Here is a 21,724-nt window from a genome sequence, read left to right on the forward strand (position 1 = left end):
TATTTTTATCGGGGCTCTGGACTGGCATAGCTGACAAGTGAGACTTATGGCTGGAGGGATGTATTCCTGACTGTATCCGTGTGTGTTCACAGGGCAAGTTTGCCTTCTTGTGGGATGAAAAACTCCAGGTAAACTGGGGAAAAAGCCTGTTGTCCATGCCCAAGACTGGCTAACTTGGCTATGGCTGAGGAAGATCCTTAAGCTCCTCACGTCGTCGACGGGAATCGAACCTAGGACACTCCTTCCCCAGGCATGTGGTTGCAAAGTGCATAGCCACTAGGCTAACCTCGCAGACATATGTAAAGTAAATTATATATAATCGTGCTTTTCTAACACTCCATGAATAATAAGCAGATAAAAAAGAATATCAGAAAATATACTGAGAGTATATAGCATGAATATCTTACTATTCACTTCTCTCTTTCTCTCTGTTTATTTTTATGTGTTAAGTACAATTCCTATGCAAAATCAGAATTATCATATACATCACAAACTACACTTTCTCCCATCTAAAAACAATCACAAACATCCATGCTGATGGCATGATTTGTACCTGCAGCCTGTTGGTCAGAAAGCAGGTATGTCTTAAGTATCATCGTTATGTCCAATCACTCAGCTATCTAAGCCAGCCGATGTTAAGATCAACTTGCAATTGGTGTAGCCCCTATCTAAACAAATTGGGAAGTATGTTCCAAGAAACAAATGAATTACTAAGTTGATAAAGTAGTTCTTCAGGTAATTATCTCATTAGGTATGCAATTATGTTTTTCTGTATTAATTTTTTTCCCAAAATTTATTTTAGTTTTTCAAGAAATACAGTACTAATGAGTACCTTATTTAATCATCACTTCAGCAATTTCCTATTACTTCTGGTTTCGTGATCTGTTATTTAAAGATGTGAGATACCTTCGAATCCTAAGTATATTTTACTGGTAAATTATTAATCTAATAAATGCACAAGGAAGAGCTGAGTTGTTAAGTGATTACTTTAATAAGGTATTCCAATCAGCTCCATTATCACTGTGAATACTCAGGAAAGAATAGAGTTAGATTATTTAAAGTTATTAAAGCTAATGCAGGTGCTTTAATAATGCAATAAAACTCCAGATATTTCAGGAACTTTCTTGAATTCATTTCTTGACAAAGCAAATTTCCATATACTTAACCTATTCTCTTCTCATTATGTAGATGTTGATCAAGTAATTAACACTATTGTCCCATCACTCAAATATTTCTGTTTTTGTTATTCCCTAACCCCTACAACAAATTACCTAATTTCATGCATAGCCTCTAGGAAATCCCCCACCCACACACACATCCTACACCATAATCTTGCAGGCTTGCACTTCCGTGATATCTGAAAAATTCAACTTGGTAAATTCTAGTAATATTAGTACTGTTCAATATGACTCACTGTTAAGTGAGACTCAGACATTACACAATAACTCTGTTCCTTAGAGTGTCTTTTTTAAAAAAAAGACTTCAAATGCAATTTGTTCTCAACGTGATCAGACCTCTCTCTACCTCTGTATATCTTTTAGTGTTCTGCAGAAAACTTGCCCAGTTTCTAATAATTAGTCCATAATCAATGCTTATTGGAACCATAAAGTGAAATCTAATTTTCCTTATAAGAACATGATTGATTATGCAATCACTTAATTAACCAATCATGTTCTTATTGGTACCATAAAGTGAAACCTAATCGTACTTTATAAGAACATGACTGATTATGGCCTAATTAATAGCAACTGTATTGTTAACTGTAATTGTTATTTTCTGTTTTAAATGACTACATATGTCATTTGGAAACATCCAGACCTTGATTTTGAATTCTGTTCTTTTTGACTTAATATCAATAACCAATAATCTTGTAATAGTGTTGCAGGTTATTACACCCTGCAACACAACTCGGTTCCAGAACAGAAGCGTTCGACAACCGAGTTTCCAATGTATCAGAACTAAAGGATGTAAAGGTAATTTGAAGTATACAAGATAGCATAAAGTAAGGTTGCTTGCTAACTCCACTCTTATTCATAATCGATATGGATGACATTACAAAGGAAAGAACCATTAAAACTGATATGAAAATCAGAGATGTTCAACTTAGCTCATTACTGCAGTTAATGCCATAATCCTAAATAAATATGGTACAAGTTTTGAGGATCCATTAAATAAAATGAAAAACTGTTTAGGTTAGTTCAAGTTTCTCATTAAAACAAATTTAATGAGAAAATCAGCAATAAAAAAATGCAACAAAACATAAAAAGTAGGCAGGAACACAGAAAAAAAACATCTGCATTTTGCAATGGAGAACAAGTATAAAATATTTCAGCAATACAGGCACAATTTTTAGTAAAGATGGCAAATTAAATATGGAAATAAACAACGGAATAAGCAAAGCATGTATGATAACTAATATTGAGGGAATTGACAGCGTATACTAGAAATATAAATTAAATAAACTTTAATATATACTTTCCGATATTTCGGCAAACGTCACGTTGCCATCTTCTTGGGAACTTACTACAAAGACACGTGCACACAAGTACTAATAACAGCAAATGAGACTGAAGCTAGGAAGCTAACGTTTTCCTAAAGTTCTGATGGTGCCCCCCTGGTGGGCTATACTGGTAGTTCTTGGCCTTTGGGCTGAAGTTCTTCTGATATAAGTTTCCCAAATTTGGGGCAGTCTCATGCATCCAAATTTGTTGAGGTTTGGCATGTTCCTAAGGGCCGAGGCTGATTCCATGAATAGTCTTTCATACTTGAACTTGCTGCGGTGTATGACTGTGGCTTTCTTCCATCTTATTCTGTGGCAAGTATCCAGAGCGTGGTCTGCAAGCCCAGAGTGGCTGTACTGGTGAAATCGGATGTAATCCTTGTGTTTTGAGATTCTGATATTTGCTGTCCTGCCTGTTTGGCCAAAGTAGATAAGTTTCCGAAATTTGGGGTAGTCTCATGCATCCAAATTTGTTGAGGTTTGGCATGTTCCTAAGGGCCGAGGCTGATTCCATGAATAGTCTTTCATACTTGAACTTGCTGCGGTGTATTACTGTGGCTTTCTTCCATCTTATTCTGCCGAAATATCGGAAAGTATATATTAAAGTTTATTTAATTTATATTTCTAGTATACGCTGTCAATTCCTTAAATATTAGTTATCATGTTTAACCAGCGTATAAGCCTCTCAACAAGAACAAAGCATGTATGGTGCAGAATCCAGCCTACTGAATAAATTTTTAGGAGTAAGTGAGAAATCAGTTGGCATTTCCCCAGCGGAGACCTCAACATAGCTTTTAAAGGAATGCGGAGAACCGACCAAGAGCTTCTGACCTAATGTCCAATCCTCACCTTCTCGTGGTGCACCCAGTTGGGTATCTACCTGGATACTAAACGAACGAAGATGGGCTGGCAATTTGGGATTTAGCCGACCAAATTGTATTCTTATTGGTTAAACCAAAATAAAAAATGATGGTAAAACATGACAAAATTTCATAATGGCTGGGGCGTTGCCCGGTTAAACAAGGCCCCCGTTGTTTTCGCCAGGGACCAGGGTGAACAGTGAAGAGTCAGTTACTGGAACAAATTTGAAAACACACCACAACTCAACATCACCAGAGTCAAAGATCAATACTATCAACATAAGAAGCCTGAATGGCAAAGAAATGGAGCTAGCGGAGGTATTAGATAAGTACCAGATCGACATAATAGGGGTGACTGAAACAAAAAAGACAAAAACTGGTGAGATCTTTCTGAGCAATAAATACAAAATGTTATAGTCAGGCAATGACAATCAAGGAAAAGAATGAGTAGCCATAGTATTCAACACAAAATACGAGGCTAATCTTCTTGAATGGCAGGCAGTCTCAAGTAGACTGATGTGGGCAAATATGAGAATGGGGAACTGGACAATGATACTTATTTGTACCTACGGTCCCACAGAAGGTTCTAATAAGATAGAAGTGGAGGAATTTTTTGAAGCTTTAGAAAAAGCAACTGACACAATGACAAAGGAAAAGTTGGTCCTTGTTGGGGATCTGAAAAACAGAGTAGGAAATGATTGTCAGACATACAAAAATATTTTGGGAAAATTTAGAGAAAAGAGGAAAGTTAATAATAACGGCAAATACCTGCTGGATTTCTGCTCAGGACATGGACTAGTTATTACTAACACCATGTTCCAACATAAAAATATGCACAAATTCACATGGACAGAAGAGGCAAGGAATAAGAAAGCCTCATTGACCATTTTATTGTTGATAGTGATGTTTTCTCCCTGGTGCAGGACACCAGAGTGTACAGAGGATTTGAAATTGGAAGTGATTACTATTTAGTCTTGAGCAGGATAAAAGTGAATTCCATATTGAAAAGAAGAACATGTAAGACAGTTTTAAAGCGAATAGAAGTTGAGCAGCTCTCAGATGTCAACTGTAGACTAAAATGCAAAAAGATTATTGAAGAAAAAATGAAAGAGTTTGAGAACAGGAACCAAACCTTGGACATTCACTGGCAAGCCTTGAAGAAAACCCTGATTGATTCAGCCAGAGAGGCATGTGGTGAGGTTCTCTGCAAGGATAGAAAAATCAGGACTCCATGGTGGACATAGGAAGTTAAAGAGGCACTGAAGGAAAAGAAGAAATCATATCAAAAGAAATCATATCCTGCCAAAAAAGTCAGCTTTTTCCTCTTAGAGAATACAGAGACAAATGCAAGAAAGCGAAACATTGTGTAAAACTAGCTAAACAAAACTCATGGGAGGACTTTGGCAAGAACATAGAAAATAAATATCAAGAAGGTGGTAAGATATTCTGGAGGTTGTTGAAAAAGCTTAGAAATGGAGGAAAGAGTACTGTAAAAGGAGTTAGAGATGATAAGCCAGCAAAGGTTGGTCGATTGGTAGAGCCTCTGCTACTAATGTCTTACAAAAAGTTAAGCAAGTTTAAGCGCGGTTAGTAGTTGGAAGGGATTAATCGTTCGATGCTGTTGGCACACTCTCCCTCGATGAGTCTTTGGACTCCCTGGAGGTGTCAAATAATAATAATAATAATAATAAAGGTGACATGAAAACAGGAGAAAAAGATATCCTTGAAGTATGGAGTAATTACTACGAAAAATTGCTAAATGAAACAAGCAGTGATAGCACAGTGGTAAAAAACACTCAACAGACACACAGTCAGGAATACATATCCATAATTGAAGTAGAAAAAACATCGACGGCTTGAAATGTGGAAAGGCAGCAGGAGTAGATGATATTCGACCAGAAATGCTGAAGTATACTGGTATAAAAGTCTTACAGTGGCTGCACTGCATAGTTCAGAGGGACGAATTCCTGATAATTGGAGTAGAGCTCTAATAGTGTCCATATATAAAAAGGGAAATAAAACTGAATGTGAGAATTACAGAGGTATTTCCTTATTGAGTGTTCCTGGCAATATCTATGCAAGTATACTTGAGAAACGGTTGAGAAGAATTGTGGAAGAAAAGCTTGGTGAAGAACAAGCTGGATTCAGGCCAAATAGAGGCTGTCAGGATCAGGTCTTCACCTTACGACAAATAGTCGAGAAAGCATGGGAATATAACAAAGATCTGTATTTAAGTTTTGTCAATTTGAAAAAGGCATATGACAAGGTGCCAAGAGAGAAGCTATTCAATACACTACAGTTATATGGTGTCAATGGGGCATTATATCAAGCAATACTTAGTCTGTATTTGAGTTGTAAGTCAGCAGTTAGAATTGAAGGATGTACAGGAAGATGGTTTAATGTTAAATTTGGTGTGAGACAAGGATGTACATTATCCCCTCTGTTATTCATTATCTATATGGATCACATTATGAAGGAAAGTGGTATTAAACATGATATCAGAATTGGAGATGTTAATGTCAGCTCTTCGCTTTATGCAGACGATGTTATACTTCTGAATAAATCCGCTACAAGTTTGCAAGAATCCCTGACTAAATTGAATAACTGTAATAGATATAGTATGAAGGTCAGCATTTAAAAGACAAAGACAATGAAAATAGGTAGAATTGTTGAAAATGTCAACTATGTCGTGAACGGGGAACCTGTGGAACAAGTAAAACATCTCAGCTACTTAGGCACGATTTTTAGTGAAGATGGTAAATTAAATATGGAAATAGACAACAGAATCAACAAAGCTGGTATGGTAGGAAGTCAACTGAATAAATTCATATGGAATAAGAGAGAAATTAGTCGGAACACTAAATTAGCTGTATACAAGACAGTGTTCAAACCAGTTTTAACTTATGGATCTGAGAGCTGTGTAAGAAGTAAAACACTCGACCAAAGGCTAGACACCGCAGATATGAGAGTCCTGAGAAAGCTTAGAGGCATGAACAGATGGCATCAATGGCAATATCATATTAAAAACTAGGATATTAGAAAAGAACTTGACATTGTCGGCATCGAGGAGTGCGTTAGCAGAGCTGATCTCAGGTGGTATGGTCACTTAAAAGGTTGGCAGGAAAACGACCCAGAGGAAGACCAAGATATAGGTGGATTGATACAGTACAATGTGCCTTAGACGATAGAAATATAAGATCTGATAATGATAATATTCCAGTCTTGACAAGTAACAGACTGATTTGGAGGAAAATTGTAGATAGGAAGTTAGTAATGATGTAAATTTTTCATGTAGTACTATCATATCCTGTACACCCCTTGAGGGTACATGTCAGGAATTTGATGATGATGTGAGAAATCAGCCAAACGCTCTAAACTAGTAGCATAAAAGATGGTGTTCAAACATTCAAACCAAATGTAACTTACCAATCTTAGCACTGGGATTGAAATAAAACATGGACACCAAATGTAAAGGTTCTGAGAATCTTAGAATTAGGGGAGTAAACAATGTAGTGCCTAAATAAGTGAAATGTTTTACTCGTTCTATAGGTTTTCTCTTCGGGATACAGTTGATGTTTTCAATGTTTTTGCCTATTTTCATTATCTTTGTCTTTTTTACTGCTGATGTTGACACCAAATTTATTACAATAGTTATTCAATTTAGTCAAGGAATCTTGTAGATTTGTAATGGATTTATTTAGAAGTATAAGATCATTTGAATAAAGTAAGGAGATTGGATTAACATCACCAGTTTTGATATCAGCTTTAACCATTTTCCTTCATAATGTTATCCATATAGATGATCAATAACAGAAGGGATAAAGTACATCCTTCAATTCTAACTTCTGACTTACAGCTCAAATAGATATTACATATTGCCTGATATAATGTCCCATTTACAGCACAAAACTATAGCATTTTGAAGAGCCCTTGGCATCTTGTCATATGCCTTTTCTGGATCTATGAAACTTAAATACAGATCCCTGTTACACTCGCCAGGAACTTTTGATATGCTTTCTTCTTTTCCTCGACGACCTCTTTAATGTATATAAAATAATCCGTGTGTGACCTGATACAACCACACCCAAATCATTACTTGTCAGTGTGCTTCTTATCATAGGGGCAATTTAGTCTTGTACACTGGTGTGGTATGCACAATCTTGTAACATATCCTTTGATCTTTTGATTTCTACAGACCATCGCCCTAAGTCCTGAATTACTAACTCCTAAAACACACTTCCATCAAGAGAGTACACAATCTTACACTTCTGCCTCCTAAATATTGCACGTCAGTACAAAACAGCAACCATATTGTCTATTCGTGCTAAAAGTCTATCTTTTCCTGATGGGAAGATCTAAATGATTGCATGTTGCTCTAACATTAACATCTAAAATATTATTGACAAATAATGGTTCACCTCTTGAGTCACTGCAGTAGGTTTATCCCCCCCCCCTCACAATCTGATATCCTTCAAGCAACTTTTTGAGCTAACTTACCTTTAGTTGAAAAGCACTTATAAAAGTTCTTCACATCATTGATGGGAAAAAATATCAGTAAAGTCACAAACTGGGTGTAGTGTAAGTAGTAATGATAAAAGCATAAATCAAAATATTCAAATGGATAGGGGGAAATGTAGTCTTATAGACAGTGTAGGCTTCACAATCTCCTGTTTATTACCCATTCCTATCATACTCAACTAGTCCACCAAATTGCCATAAAATAATCAGTCACATGCATCTGCAAAGAGAAGCAGAAAAAATATTGTTTATGAGTCTTTCTCATTCAGCACATTCATTATTATTTTCATAAACTGTAAGCAGAATGATAAAGCAAGACATATGCTTTTCAAACCTATTTCAACTAAAATCATCCTGTATCCATCTGTTGTTGTTAAAGTATACTGGACAGCCTGCAGTAACTTCAAAAATTTGCTCTCACTGCTTCCATATGTGCCTCTTTCAAAGATACATTCTCATAATTAAAATCTCACATTGGGTTCAGTTGCTTTTTACTTGCAAAATGATTTGTCTAATCATTTCACAATCATTGCTCTATCTATATTTTCAAAGCCTATAACAGCATGCATTCCTCTTTTTTTTTTTTAATTTTTTTTTTTTTATTCGCCTGATTGATATTATGTGCTTCCATTTCATTTCTTGCTCACATATCATTCTCAGTTAACCATGTAATTTTGCATACGCTAATATCTTAGATAACTATTCCAGTTAAAGCTACAAAACTCAGCATACTTATTTCTGATACTTCTTGCACCAGTATAACTATTCATATGAATAGTTATACTGGTGCATCATTACTGCTTTACACTACATCCAGTTCATAACTTTACTGATCATTACTTCCTATTGCTAATGTGAAGAACCTTTACATGTGCTTTACAAAGGAAGGTGAGTTAACCAGTCTCATATGATATGCAGACGATGGGGTTTATCCTGCTAGAAACTCAGGTGTTTCATCCTGGAAAAAAAAAAACAGGCAAAGCAACCAGAACAATTAACATACATAACATAGAGGCCTAATATTGTTAGATGCTTCAGCTGTAATTTTAAATAACATCTTTCCATCATTATAATTACAAACCATTTTGAAATATAATCATCCTGCCACCACTACTCTCTTCACTCAAGCCATACCTCTCACTCCACTCTGATCACTCTCATTTACCAAGTTAAATCAGAAGATCCTAATTAAATTACAATGTAACTAAGATTATTTGATTCAATATTTCTGGAATCACTTGCCTTTTATTTCTTGATGTCAGAAAACATAAAAATTTCTACTCACCCATGTAACGAAACAATGGCCAACATCTTCTGGCATTGTTTCATATTTTTCTAATTCTTTTAGGAAAATACTGCAAAAAACATTGATATAGGATAAAGAAAAAAATGAAACAAAAATTTATGAAATTAACAATGATTAACAAGAACAATTTTATATATCAAACTTTATAATTTAGTTTTTATTTTTAATTTTTTATTCATTTATTTTTATTACACTGAAAATTTCAGTACTGTCAAAATAAGAGAGCAAGGGTGTTCTATGCTATAAGAGATATAGAAAGAGCAGCCAAAATTAAGATCCATTCGCAGTAAAAATTAAAAATTTTAATAATTTGATTTTTGGCCAACATTTATAATGTGCATATACAATAAATCTTTAGCATAACAGCTGTGTAGCAACATTTCACCAATGTGTTGACTGCTGAGATATTTAAAATGTTTCAACTATTTCTGATTAATATAATGCATGGTGCCAGTGCATTTAAAAAAAAAAAAATGTAACTAACATCTATGAAAGGTTGCAGACATGTAGTACATTAGTACTGTGGGTAGAGTAAGGTCACCCCCCCACTTTTTTTTAAAAATATTTTTGCACTTTTATTTATTTTTTGCACAGTCCAGAAACCAGGCTTTACAAGCCAAACATGGAACTTTTTCAAGCCACTCCAATAAGTGAGGTTATGGTCTCATACCATGCAATGAAATTCGTCTTCCACATAAAAGTCACAAATATCCATGCCATAGTGGGATTTGAATCTGCAGCCTGTTGGTTGGTTGGAGAGCAGATATGCTAACCACTTGGTCAACCAAGCCAGTTATGTACAGAAATAATGCATACTTAGAAAATTTCAAGGTTATATGAAATTAATTAGCCCCTTTCAAGGTTTTGAATCAAATGTGACAATTTCACTAGGACTAAGACTGCTGGAAATGTTCTTTATTTTGAATAAACAACACAACTCTTTCAAATAAACACAATAATGAAAAATAAAAAAATTAAAACAATGACTGAAAACAAACTAGAAAATGAGCATGCTGTTGTATTACATGCATCTTAGAGGATGTGAAACATGATCCCAAGTTTAATTTAAAAGATACTGCTAATCAAAGTACAGTTATAAACACACCCACTCTTCCAGTGAAGTCAACTCCACCTTCCCATGATACTGCCTTTTCCACAAACAAAGTTCTGAAGAGCTCAACAATTTATTAAAGTATAATTTCCACTATTAAAGTATAATTTTTCCACTACATGGCAAGCAAGAGGAAAAATAATTATGTTTATAAGGAGTATAAACATAATTATTTTTGTTTATAATAATAAACAAACTGAGTTTGTGGCATTGATTGGGGATGGTATGCCCAAAAGTAATTGGAATAAGTGAAACTTGGTTGTCTGAGGAGGATGTGATGTCGGGAATAGAATTAGAAATATATATAATTTTCTGGAAGGATAGAGATGTGAAAAGAGACGGGGGAGTGCTGTTAATGATTGCAGAGTAATTGTTACTGAAAGTGTGGAAGTTGATGGTGCACACACAGATTTTTAATCTGTGTAGTGCAAAGTTGAAATAAACAGGTTAGTATACCTGATAGGATGCTGTTATAGGCCAGGGAATGCAGAGAATACTGATAGTGAAATGTTTAGGCAAATTAGTTGGTCATGTAAAAAGAATATGATCCTGATAGGAGACTTTAATTACAGGAATATAGACTGGAAGGAGGAGACAGTGTATGGGAACAAGGAGAGCGAGTTTGTGGAATTTCTGAGAGATAAGTATCTTAAGCGGCATTAATTGAAGCAACTAGGTGGTTTAATGTTTTGGATTTGGTGATAACTTTACAAGATGTAGTTGTTAACGAGGTGTTGACACTGCCGCCAGTTGGTGAGAGTGATCATGAGGTACTTGTTTGGGAAGTGATAAAATAAGAAAAGGTCACTGCCAAAAATGGATACATGTGGAAGTATAAAGCAGGTGATTATAGGAAGCTCTGTAGTCAGTTAGATGATGGCGATGAAACTCATAAGGCAGAATCTGACAAAAGTAATGTATGACTGCATACTGAGGGTTAAGCGAACAGCGAATACCAGACAGTTGGTTGTGATCAGATTCATGAAGAGTATAAGGTGCAAGCTAGAAAGGTGATGAGCATGGTAAAGAAAGAAAAGGTGCAGTATGAGAGGAGATTGTCTGGTCAAGTCAAGGTTAACTGAAGGGAATTTTTCTGCTACATGGCAAGCAAGAGGAAGAATAATTATGGCAGACTAACAATGGTGTATAGTCATGGCAGCAGACTAACAGCTGCAAAGGATATAGTGGAATTATTGAACGAGCACTTTATCAGCATATATCATACTGGTATAAATTATTCAGTACAATATATAGAAGAGAAGCAAGTGTTAAGAGAATTGGAAGTGAAAGAAACAGAGGTGTATCAGATGTTGGTTGGGTTAGATGTGATTAAGGCTGTGGGAATGGATGACATATTACTACGTATGTTTAAGGAATGTGCACCACAGTTGGTTATGCTCTTGATCTGGTTGTTTAATAAAAGTCTTGGAGTGGGTAGGGTTCCTAAAGAGTGGAGAGAAGGCAAAATAGTACCACTCCACAAGCATGGTTCTAAGACAAGTCTACAACTATAGGCCAGTCTGTATAACTGCAGTTGTAGTCAAGGTGTTGGAGAGATTGGTAAGGAACAGAATACAGAATTGGGTTGATGGACATGCATTCTTTATGATGTCAGCATGGATTTGTAAAGGATAGGTCCTGTTTAAGTAATTTACTCACATTTTATGATAAGTGACGAGTGTATTAGATAAGGGAGAATCATATACAGTGATATTCTTAGACTTTGCAAAAGCGATTGATAGAGATTACCACATGATAAGTTGTATATTGGTTAGATGGATCAGAGATTGGCTCTCTGAATGATACCAGCAGGTTATGATGGAGCAGTGTCTCAAAAAAGAAGGGTAAACAATGGCATGCCCTAGGGTTCTGTTCTTGGGCCCCTGCTGTTAAACTTATATATTGATATCTTGTTTGTAAACAATATATCATGTGGACTGACAGGATCTTCAGTGATTTGCTGATAATGCTAAGATGGGAACAATTATAAGTAGCACTGCTGATGCTGAATCCCTTCAGGGAGAGTTGAATACTTTTTACTTGGACAAAAGAGTGGAGTTGTAGACAAAATACAGGAATTTTTTACTGGGACAAAAGAGTGGGGTCAAATTTTTCCTCTTATATTCTTCATATATTTATCTATGTAAAACTTCAGTGCCCTAAACTGAGTAAAAAGCCAATGACATTATAAAAAGGGGCACTCCTAAACAAAAATAGTCTAAATAGCCATAAAATTAATATTTACTTAGAAACATGGGAAATTTTCCCAGAAATAAAACCTATGGGGTTGTAGTTTTAATATCAATAAGTGCAAGGTGTTGCATTTTGGAGTGCAGAAATATAAGGCTGTGTACTATATCGATGGTGCAGTACAGCAGAAAGTGGATGAGATTAGAGATTTGGGAGTGATGGTTGACAGCAGACTGAAGTTTAGAGAGCATATTGCTAGTGTTGCATACGTTGCACATTGTAGTGCTGCTATGATAACAAGTACTCTAACATGCTAGGATAAGGAAGTGGTTGTGCCACTGTATAAGGCACTGTCAGACTACACTTGGACTATTGTGCTCAGATCTGGTCACCTGGTTTTCAATGTGATGTGGAGACACTGGATAGGATCCAGAGATGAGTGACTAAGACAATATCAGGACTTTGGAATGCTGGTTATGGAGAAAGGTTGAAGAGATGTGAATTGCAGAGTTTGGTGGATAGGAGGAAGAGAGGAAATATGATAGAGACGTTTAAGTTAGTGAGAGGATTTTATCAGAGGGGGATTATAAGATGAGTAGAAGGTGAGAGGGGAAGAACAAGAGGTCATTCCTGGAAGTTATGTAAAAGTGTGGTGAAGAAGGGTGTGAGGAGTAGATTTTTTACATGGAGAATTGTCAGTGAATGGAATGCATTACCAGAATGTGTTGTTAATGCAAGGAGTGTTAAGGAGTTTAAGATTCTATATAATAAATATGTTGTCAGTTGAATGAATCTCCCACAATGAGTCTGTTGACTCCATGGAGGGCGTAATAATAACAGTTTGTGGGGGAGGCAGGGGAATGTCAAACGTGGACTGGAATCTGGACACTTCCTGTGCGAGAGTTATTTACATAAGTCCCTCACCTCAGTTGTATGTGCTCCTTAAGTTTTTTGCACTAAGCATACCATGAAAGATAACTAATCATTTTATGTGTCACTTCACAAAAAAATCTTCCATAAAACATTACAAAAAAATAACAAAAATGTGAAAAATACAACAAAAAATAATAAGAAATGTACCCCCCCCCAAAAAAAGTCAAAATAACACCAAATTTCATCCAATAAAAACACTTCCACATCACCAATATCTTGGCATCAAAACAAACGTTAACAATACACGCCATTACAATACAGGCATCAAAACCCGATTTCTATTTCTATCTGAATCTCAATTAGCATCTTCCATGACTACAATCCACATCAGCAATCTCAACTATATCTTGAATGATGCCTTCCAAAAAAAGGGAGAAACATGCACTTTTGTTGAAACAAACATTCCCTGTCAAAGGTTATAAAACCTGGAATTTCCACTTTTTGATCTCCTCTGGCTCAAGATTTCCTTATCTCACCTTACAGATTTCATATGCTGCTTTTACTGAAATCCTAATTCAGACAAACACTCCCTCTTCATCTCTAAAAAGTTGATTTCACACTAACTACACAAGCTGTAAGAATATCTCCTAGGAAAATTTAGCAGTCATAACACAAACTGGTTTCCCTTCTCTAACTTCACAGATCAAGCTGAAAGAGAAACTGATCGTCTTCTATCTGCCATGATCTAAAACAAATAGTTCACCATCTAATCAGAATACCAGACAATACTCATCATTCTTCCAACATATTGGACCTTATCTTAACCTATCACCAATAACCATCTTTCCCTCCAAATTATCTGCAGATTTCTGCTCTCCTCTGGGCAACTTCAACCATAATGTTGTTCATATCTCCTTTTCTACAGATTGATTCCCACCCACTAGCCAATCTCAGCCCTAGACCCTATGGCACTACAACAATGGCAAGTGGAATGGCTTCTGGGAATTCTATGGTCATTTCTAGGTTCACTTTCTCCTGATCCAAATACTGTTCTGACCAAATAACAAAACTAACCCTTCAAATACAAACTGATTTATTAATTACTGACCATTTACGAAAAACAAAACTACATTAGGTAGGCTCTAATGTAGTTTTGTTTTTCGTAAATGGTCAGTAATTAATAAATAAGTTTGTATTTGAATTATATAAATGATCAAATATGTTTAGTTTAAAACTAACCCTTACTGAAATGAGAGCCTTCATTCCCTATCCAAATGCAAATTCCCTAACCTTAATTCATGACCTGGCTCTCTGAAAATGGGCCCTTTTTGCAATTCATGATAGAAACACAGAAAACCTTCCTTGGCTCAAGTCAAAAACTACAGCTTCTCACTCACCTTATGTTATAGCCAGAAACAGGAGTAAGAAATTATCAACAAATTCAAAGCAGACCTCTTAATGGCCGTCTGGTCCCTTGCCAAGGTTATTTATTGGGTGTAACTTCCACCCATGTCCTGATGGCATCATGCTAGGATTATTTCTATGGTCAGATTATTATTTCCATTCTCCTGATCCAAATACCTGCCCTCCTTCCAATAACCCTTATTGGAAGGAGAGCCTTCATTCCTTATCCAAATGCAAATGTCCTAATCTCAAAATGATCTGGTTCTCTGAAATTTTGCATTTGCAGTTCATGATAAAAACACAGCATACCTTCACTGGCTCAAGTCTAAAACTACTGCTTCTCACTCAGCTTACATTGTAGCCTGAAAAGCTATAGTTTTATATTTGAGACAGCAAATGTATGCAGTGTTTTTATCATGAACTACAATTCATGATAAAGGTCTAGAATTCGCAACAAATGAAATAATGGCAATAATGCAAATTACTTTGATTGTAAAGAAAAAGAAACCTACCTGTTGTGGAACTCATAAATTTCAGTCATATTGCCAAATAAAAGTTCATCTTTTTGAAATATCCCAGTTGGAACATTATTTTCTACATTGTGCATTTCTGTCATATAGGTAGCAATGCAAGTCTCAAGATCTTTCACATATGTGCGCTCTGTCTGTAGTAGTTCGGCCATGATAAATCTGGTAAATCAACATTTTGAGAAGAAAAATTAATGTCGTACAATAAATCAACTTTAAAGTGAGCTTATTACAATTATTACTCTTCTTTTAGCTCTAAATATTCATTTTTATCTAATGATTTGCTCATAATAAATACATGTAACCTTCTTTAATCTATCATCGTCTGGTAGCATCATCTAGCAAGAGGGTTGCAGCAGGAGAGAAATGGAGACGAGCTGCTCATCTGCTGGACCCCCTCTTTAATCTATACAAAAGATAATTCTTTACATTTTCCAAGCATGTTTCACTAAAGAAAGAAGTGGATGACAAGTTAAGATGCACAAAAAGAAATAAAAGATAAGCAAGAAAGTGTAGGAGATGAGTGGCAACAGCAGGAATGTTGAGAATGAAGAAAAGGATGGTGGATATGAATGGTCAGTAATTGTCTGCAAGAGGGGAAGTCTATATAGTAAGTGATTCATTGATTTAAAAGCTGAGTAAGAAGTGTTTCTATGTCTATAATTCCAGGAGTACATTTGGATTTTGGTATAAATGGTCAGCGAGGAATAGATACATGAACTTTAGAAATGTGTTTGCTAAGGTCCAATCGGTAATATTGAATTAAACAGAAGAACATAGATTAAGAAATGAAGTGATTAATGTTTGAATGGTTTAGAATGATTAAGTGGACACTGTATGCAGAGGATTAGTGCAAATGAATATAAATCAAGAAACTGAAGTTGTTAGGGTGGAGGGGGACAGAAATAGCCCTTGATGCAAGGCATCAGCTGCAGGTAAAGAATAATGGATAGCATATTACAGGGTTTGGTTAATCATTCTAAACTATTCAAACATTAATCACTTCATTAATCATTAATAACATATTTACAGAAAATATGCAATCTTTCCATTATTTATATTTTCTATACAAATATCAGATGTATCGCACATATGGATATTTACGCATTTGTAGATTTATTTTTCCCAAAAATGATTTACTGATGACATGCCAACAGAAACAGAAACAAGCATTTTGAAAGTTTTTTTTCACTTGATTATACAATAAATGAAAAGCTTCCGAGAAAATATATTCTAAGTTTCATCCTTTATCCAAGTGTAACCAAACAAAGCTTGCATGTGAAGTTACTTCATGAATGGGTTATTTGTATATAGAGGCTAGCGACTTGACATCAATTGACTTAGTATCCCATAATGCAATGCACATATCTCGTGTTCCATATAAAAGAAGAATATTTATTGGGATCCTTAGTATAAATTAAAAACTTATATTATATATAATTTTTATATATAGTATATATATATAAAAATTTTCAACATATAGCTCTAATCCAGATTATTTTAGTAATAAATTGTGACACCATTTGTCTACTTGTATGTGAAAATATGACTTCTGCATTACTTCAAATCTGGTATCACTTCTGGGTCTGGCTCCCATTGAGACTGCAATAAAGGTCAAAACCAGTCTGGGTAGTAACCCTTTGGATTATGCATTTCATTATACATGCCTGCAAGGATATGTGAGTTGCATTATGGGATACTACTGCACGGTTATCCTAGTGGCTTTGTGCTTCGCAACCATATGAAGTAAGTTCTGATCACTTGCCTTAGTATCTCCCATAATGAAAAGCACATCTCCTAGCGGACACGTATAATGCTATGCATTAAGGGAAGGGTCACTACCCAGACCGGTATCGACTTTATTAAGGTCTCATCAGTTACCCCACCTTTAACACAAGTTGCCCCAGCTCTTAAATACTTTAGGTGCAAACTTTGTTTGCTTACACTTGGATAAAGTATTAAACCAAATATTTAATTGGTAGCATAGCCAAGTGAAAAAACTTCTATCAACTATCTCTAATCCAGAGAATTTTAATAATAAGGTGGTGACACCTTTTGGCAACTGGTATATGGTGATGTGACTTATGCATTACATCCACCTTAGTATCACCACTTCTGGGTCTGGATCCCACTGATGAGACCTCAATAAAGATTGAAATCAGTCAGAGTAGTGGTCCTTCCCATAATGCATAGCATTATACATGTCCGAAAGGAGATGTGCTTTGAATTATGGGAGATTACTCAGGCAAGTGATCAGAACTTATTCCACCTTTACCATGAGTTGCCCCAGTCCTGAAAATACTTCAGGTGCAAACTTTGTTTCCTTACACTTGGATAAAGAATTAAAACATATATATCATAACTACATCAAGAAGCAGTGAGCTATCATGTGGTTCTTACTTGGAAAATAAGCAAGCACATGGAAGTGTTGGATAAAAAAAAACAGATATATGTGAAATTATAAGATCGGGGTGCTTAAGGCTCAAAGCGATATAACTGAGAGGAGACCTCCACATAGCCTTCAAAGGAATGCGGGGAACCAACCAGGGCTTCTGACCTAATGTCCAATCCTCACCTTCTTGTGGTGTACCCCGTTAGGTATCTACCTGGATACTGGACGGGCGAGGATGGGCTGGCAATTTGGGATTGAGCCGAGCAAATTGTATTCTTATTGGCTTAAACCAAAATAAAAAAATGATGGTACAACATGAGAGAATTTCATTCCGGCTGGGACATCGCACGGTTAAACAAAGCCTTCGCTGTTTTCACCAGGAAACCAGGGAAAACAGCGAAAAGTTACCTACTGGAACAAATCCTAAAACTTACCCCAACTCAACATCACCAGAGTTCAAGATTGGTACCATCAACATAAGAAAACTGAATGGCAAAGGAATAGAACTAGCTGAGGAATTGGATAACTACCAGATCATCTAATAGGGATGACTGAAATAAAAAAGACTAAAACTGGTGAGATCTTTCTGAGCAATAAATACAAAATGTTATATTCAGGAAATGACAATCAAGGAAAAGAAGGAGTAGCCATAGCATTCAACATTAAATATGAGGCTAATCTTCTTGAATGGCAGACAGTCTCAAGTACAGTGATGTGGGCAAATATCAGAATGGGGAACTGGACAATAAGACTTATATGTGCCTATGGCCCCACAGAAGATTCTACTAAGGTAGAAGTGGAGGAATTTTTTGAGGCTTTAGAAAAAGCAACTGACACGATGAAAAAAGGAAACGTTGGTCCTTGTTGGGGATCTAAATAGCAGAGTACGAAACGATTCAGACATACAAAAATATTTTGGGAAAATTTGGAGAAAATAGCAAAGCTAATAATAATGGCAAATACCTGTTGGATTTCTGCTCATGACATGGGCTGGTTATTATTAACACCATGTTCCAACATAAAAATGTGCACAAATTCACATGGAGAGAAGAGGCAAGGAATAAGAAAAGTCTCATTGACTATATTATTGTTGATAGTGATGTTTTCTCCCTGGTGCAGGACATCAGAGTGTACAGAGGATTTGAAATTGGAAGTGATCACTATTTAGTATTGAGCAGGAGAAAACTGAATTTCATATTGAAAAGAATGACATGTAAGAAAGTTTTAAAGCGAATAAAAGTTGAGCAGCTCTCAGATTTGAACTGTAGACTAAAATACACAAACATAATTGAAGAAAAAATTAAAGAGTTTGAGAATAGGAACCAAACCTTGGAGATTCAGTGGCAAGTCCTGAAGAAAAAACTGATTGATTCAGCCACGGAGGCATGTGGTGAGGTTGTGTGCAAGGATAAAAAAATTAGAACTCCATGATGGACACAGGACGTTAAAGGGCAGTGAAGGAAAACAAGAAAGCATTTCAAAAGTTCCTGACATATAAGTTAGCTTGTGTTCTTAGAGAAAACAGAAACAAATGTAGGAAAGCTAAACACTGTGTGAAAACTGGCTAAACAAAAGTCATGGGAGGACTTTGGCAAGAACATAGAAAATAATTATCAAGAAGGTGGCAAGATATTCTGGAGAGTGTTGAAGAAGCTCCGAAATGGAAGAAAGAGTGCTGTAAATGACATGAAAACTGGAGAAAAAGATATCCTGGAAGTATGGAGTAATGATTTTGAAAAACTGCTAAATGAAACAAGCAGTGATTACAGCATAGTGGTAAAAAAAAACTGACCAGGCATGCAGTCAGTAATACATATCCATACTTGAAGAAAAAGCCATCAAAAGCCTGAAATGTGGAAAGGTAGCAGGAGAAGATGATATTCGACCAGAAATGCTCGAGTATGGAGGTATAAAAGTCATACAGTGGCTACACTGCATAGTTCAGAAGGCCTGGACAGAGGGACGAATTCCAGATGATTGGAGTAGAGCTCTCATAGTCTCCATATATAAAAAGGGAAATAAAACTGAATGAGAGAATTATAGAGGTATTTCCCTACTGAGTGTTCCTGGCAAAATATATGCAAGTATACTTGAGAAACGGTTGAGAAGGATTGTGAAAGAGAAGCTTGGTGAAGAACAAGCTGGATTCAGGAAAAATAGAGGCTGTCAGGATCAGATTTTCACTTTATGATAGATAGTTGAGAAATCATGAGAATATAACAAAGATCTGTATTCAAGTTTTTTTAGATCTGGAAAAGGCATATGACAAGGTGCCAAGAGAGAAGCTATTACAAATGCTACAGTTATATGGTGTTAATGAGGCATTACATCAAGCAATACTTAGTCTTGATTTGAGTTGTAAGTCAGCAGCTAGAATTGAAGGAAGTACAGGAAGATGGTTTAATGTTAAATCTGGTGTGAGACAAGGATGTACATTATTCCCTGTGTTATTCATTATCTATATGGATCACATTATGAAGGAAAGTGGTATTAAACCTGATATCAAAATTGGAGATGTTAATGTCAGCTCTTTGCTTTATGCAGAAGATGTTATACTTCTAAATAAATCTGCTACAAGTCTGCCAGATTCCCTGACTAAATTGAATAACTGTTATAATAGACATGGTATGAAAATCAGCATTAAAAAGACGAAGACAATGAAAATAGGCAGAATCATTGAAAACGTCAAATGTGTTGTGAATGGAGAACTTGTGGAAGAAGTAAAACATTTCAGCTACTTAGGCATGATTTTTAGTAAAGATGGTAAATTAAATATGGAAATAAACAAAAAGAATCAACAAAGCTGGTATGGTAGCAAGTCAACTGAATAAATTTATATAGAATAAGAGATAAATTAGCAAAAACACTAAATTAGCTTAATACAAGACAGTGTTTAAACCAATTTTAACTTATGGATCTGAGAGCTGGTTTATAAGTAAATCACTTGATCAAAGTCTAGAGACCGCAGATATGAGAGTCCCGAGAAAGATTATGAGCATGAACAGATGGCATCAATGGCAATATCATATTAAAAACACGGATATTAGGAAAGAACTTGATATTGTCAGCATCCAGGAATGCATAGCAGAGCTAATCTCAGGTGGTATGGTCACTTAAGCAGAATGGAAGATTAGCAAAACAAGTGTTCTCTGCCAGGTTCACAGAAAAAAGACCCATAGGAAGAGCAAGTATAGGTGGAGTGATAGAGTAAAAAGTGCCTTAGAAAACAGATATATAAGACCCGATAATATTCGTAATGGATGAAGTTCGTAATGATATAAATTTTTCATGTAGTACTATCATATCCTGTACACCCCTTGAGGGTATGTATTAGGAATTTGATGATGAAGATGAGATTACAATAGTCAATAGTTTTCGATGAGAGTTTTTTTTTAAATATTATGGTATGAGATGCTTGGAGGAAGAAATTATTAGTGCTTGGAATCTTGATGAATTGTTTAGAATTGGCAGAAAATTACATTCCTAAGGTAAGAACAATAAATCAAGTAGAAGTGAAATGGATGAATAAAGATATTAGATAGGAGCTGCAGTAAAAAAAAAAAAAAGTAGCTATAGTAGCAAATTTATTCATCAGTGCTTCCTGCAATGAGTATTGTCATTTGCAATTAAGTTTGATTTTATAAACTGTGTGTAGTCAAGTATAAAGGAGCACCAAACAGCAGGTTTAGAAAGTAGTATGAGCTGATCTAGCAACTGCATCTGCAATGTAATTTGATTTTGTGCAAAAGTTGAAGCACTTCACCAAGCACTGGATGCAAATTATACACAGGAGATGTGATAGCCAAGAAATATAATAAGTTTAGTTTAATCCTTTATCCAAGTGTGAGCAAACAAAGTTTGTGCCTGAAAGTATCTTCAGGGCTGAGCTAAGGTGGTGAAACACCAATACAACTCGTAGCAAAGGTAGAGAAAGCTATCATCACTCCTATCTCAGTATCTCCCATAATGCAAAGCACATCTCCTTGCGGATATGTGTAATGCTATGCATTAAGGTAAAGGTAATGGCAGTGTAATGCATAGCA

General features: G+C 35.7%; 1 protein-coding gene across 1 annotated transcript in view; it reads right to left on the reverse strand.

The window, feature by feature from the left end:
- The window catches only part of trio (trio Rho guanine nucleotide exchange factor), a 1,056,141-nt gene that overhangs the window by 542,950 nt on the left and 491,467 nt on the right, over window positions 1-21,724 (reverse strand). The window contains exons 26-27 of the mRNA XM_090403001.1: window positions 15,275-15,451; window positions 9,164-9,233 (exon numbers count right to left, since the gene is read on the reverse strand). Of these exons, the coding sequence (XP_090259127.1) occupies window positions 9,164-9,233; window positions 15,275-15,451 (247 nt within the window). The remainder of the gene's footprint in view (window positions 1-9,163; window positions 9,234-15,274; window positions 15,452-21,724) is intronic.

This window comes from Typopeltis vanoorti, chromosome 2 (assembly GCF_054136105.1).
Source record: "Typopeltis vanoorti isolate ZY-2024b chromosome 2, IOZ_Tvanoo_1.0, whole genome shotgun sequence".
Taxonomy (NCBI): domain Eukaryota; kingdom Metazoa; phylum Arthropoda; class Arachnida; order Uropygi; family Thelyphonidae; genus Typopeltis; species Typopeltis vanoorti.